This window comes from Palaemon carinicauda, chromosome 43, assembly GCF_036898095.1.
Source record: "Palaemon carinicauda isolate YSFRI2023 chromosome 43, ASM3689809v2, whole genome shotgun sequence".
Lineage (NCBI taxonomy): Eukaryota > Metazoa > Arthropoda > Malacostraca > Decapoda > Palaemonidae > Palaemon > Palaemon carinicauda.
In genome coordinates, this window is record NC_090767.1 from 18,208,220 (window position 1) to 18,210,719 (window position 2,500).

Here is a 2,500-nt window from a genome sequence, read left to right on the forward strand (position 1 = left end):
AATAATGCTCGTTCAATAGTATAAAACCTCCACAGCTCGAGTAAATGAGTGGGAGGAACAGTGGTAGGAAATAAATCAAGAGATGGTTTGAACAGGCAAAATTATGTACCAATCAGCTTAACCTAGCAGGCACTGATGCCGTAGACTATGTTAAAGTTAGCTTGATAGAGCCTGCTAGCACAAGAATACGCCATGCTAAGCCGAAAACGTTGGAGGAAATGGAGACTAAGCTACTAGAAGCGTATGCAGATAATAAAGATGATCTAGAGAGAAGGAAAGAACTGTGGTGTGCACAACAGGGAATACAAGAAGGTGTTTGGGAGTATTTAGACAGAATAATTGACTTGGAAGAAGAAGCAGAGGGCAAAGCAGTCTGCTCTAAAGAGAGGGAAATCAGGAAATGTATGATTTTTGAAAAAGGTTTGAGGCACAGGAAAATTGCCTGTGATCTAAAGGATAAGATTGAAAACGGAGTCATAGACCAATTATAAGATGCTGGTAGATTTGTGCAAGATAGAATGAAGGTCATGAAAGAATTTGGTAATGTTTCTGACATCCCTTTGAATAGCAGGGGGAAAGATGATAAAGTAATTGAGTGTTGGACCTGTGGGGATCAGGGTCATGTATCATACCAGTGCAAAAATGGAGGGTTTTCTAGAGACAATATAGTGCAGGATCAGGGGGAAGGACACCAGTATAAGGGAAGGCTAGGTAAAAACAGAACGCAAAATAAACATGTTTTGGAAAATCAGTTTACGGGTACTTGTTGGTCTTGTGGGGAAGATGGTCATCCATTTTATAAGTGTAATCTATACTCTAGTAAGAACAGAGGGTTAAATAATGCAAGAGGAGACAAAGTTGTGAGGGAGATGTCGTTGCAGGCCGGGGATAATGCCCAGGAAAACTTGTGAGGCCGGGCGTTAACTTGAACGTCCGGCCAAGTGAATGTTTAAATAAGAGAGGAGACACTATGAAACTGACACTCAGCATAGAGGGAAAGAAAGCTGTGGGACTTATGGATTCTGGGGCAAACTGTAGTTTGTTGTCGGAAAATTGGTATTTGGGGAATCTAAAACCAAAAGGGGTGATATTGTATAATACTAGTGACTACATATGTGACCTGAGTGGTAATGAAATTAATATAATAGGTCATGTCGTTGTTGATGTGGAAGTAAGTGGAATGGAACAGAACAGCTGTGTTTTCTATGTCAAGAGAGCTGAGAAGGGAAGGAATGGTCTTGGCAAGAACACTAACCAAGAGTGCCTTGTGGGCATGAATGTTTTGTCTTTGCTGTTCGAAAAATGGGGAGTCACCAAAAACGTTAACGTGATGGCATTAGAGAAAGAGGGATTAAAAGCTGAATATAGTCCAGTTTTGGATTGCTGTATGAGACTAGTTGGTCAAACTATGCAGGTTTGGCAAAGGGAGGATTTAGGATATGCTAGTTGCTTAAGACAACAGAATAAAAATGTTCCGTCAGGTAGCAGGAAACTAATTAAGGTATACATTGATAGCCTAAAGGAAGTGCCAAAGGAGTATGTAGTTTTAGAGAAAATAGCAGACGAGAGTAAAAATATGTTGCCTCCGGGTGTTCAGGTCTTGCCCAGTTTTTCTATATGTGAATGGGGTGTTGGATATGTCTGTGTGGCTAATTGGTCTAAAGATAATGTTTGCATTGAAGCAGGCAGTATATTGGCCACGGTGCAACTTGGCATCAGGGAGTTTATGGAGGATGATGATAATGAGAATACTGAAAAACTATCAGAGACAGAACTTCAAAACCACAGACGGAAGTTGGGAGTCAATGTCGATGAAAGTAACTTAAGTAAATCGGATTTGTTAAGACTTGATAAGATACTCTACAAATATAAGGACTGTTTTGAGCTAAATGATTCGGACCTAGGTTTGATAAAGGGATGGGAACATTCCATTAGATTGTCCTGTGGGAAACCTATCAAATTACCGTATAGAAGAATAGCACCCACGTTAATCCCTGAGGCCAAACAGTTGCTTGATGACTTAAAGAAACGGGGTGTAATTGAAGAAAGTGCAAGTCCTTATGCAGCACCTATAGTCCTTCTGAGAAAGAAGGGGGGAGGCCTAAGGTTGTGCATTGATTATAGGAAATTGAATGAAAAAACTTTTAAGGATGCATTTCCTCTTCCTAGAGTAGCGGAGTGTCTGGATTCATTGGAAGGGGCCAAATACTTTTCGACTTTTGACCTTGCGCAGGGCTATCATCAAGTTTTGTTAAGGAAAGAAGATAGAGAGAAAACTGCATTTTCTGTACCATGGGGACACTTTCAGTATCGCAGGTGTCCAATGGGTTTGACAAACAGCCCAGCAACCTTTCAACGATGCATGGAGAATATTTTGGGGGATATGTTTTTTGAATTTCTAGTCATTTATTTGGATGATATGATATTATTTTCGAAGACCATTGACGACCACTTATTAAGATTGGAGGCATTGCTAGAGCGCATAAAGTCTTATGGGATG

At 40.4% G+C, this 2,500-nt stretch overlaps 2 protein-coding genes across 2 annotated transcripts in view; both read left to right on the forward strand.

Annotated features, from left to right (window-relative positions):
• The window catches only part of LOC137633740 (uncharacterized), a 388,422-nt gene that overhangs the window by 274,949 nt on the left and 110,973 nt on the right, over positions 1-2,500 (forward strand). The gene's annotated exons all lie outside the window — the stretch shown is intronic.
• LOC137633737 (CCHC-type zinc finger nucleic acid binding protein-like) lies at positions 519-911 on the forward strand. The gene has a single exon (XM_068365983.1). It carries the CDS (start codon positions 519-521, stop codon positions 909-911), a length of 393 nt encoding a protein of 130 aa, XP_068222084.1.

Bases quoted from the DNA above. Each gene is read 5' to 3' on its own strand.
- LOC137633737 (XM_068365983.1), top strand. From the start codon at position 519: ATGAAGGTCATGAAAGAATTTGGTAATGTTTCTGACATCCCTTTGAAT.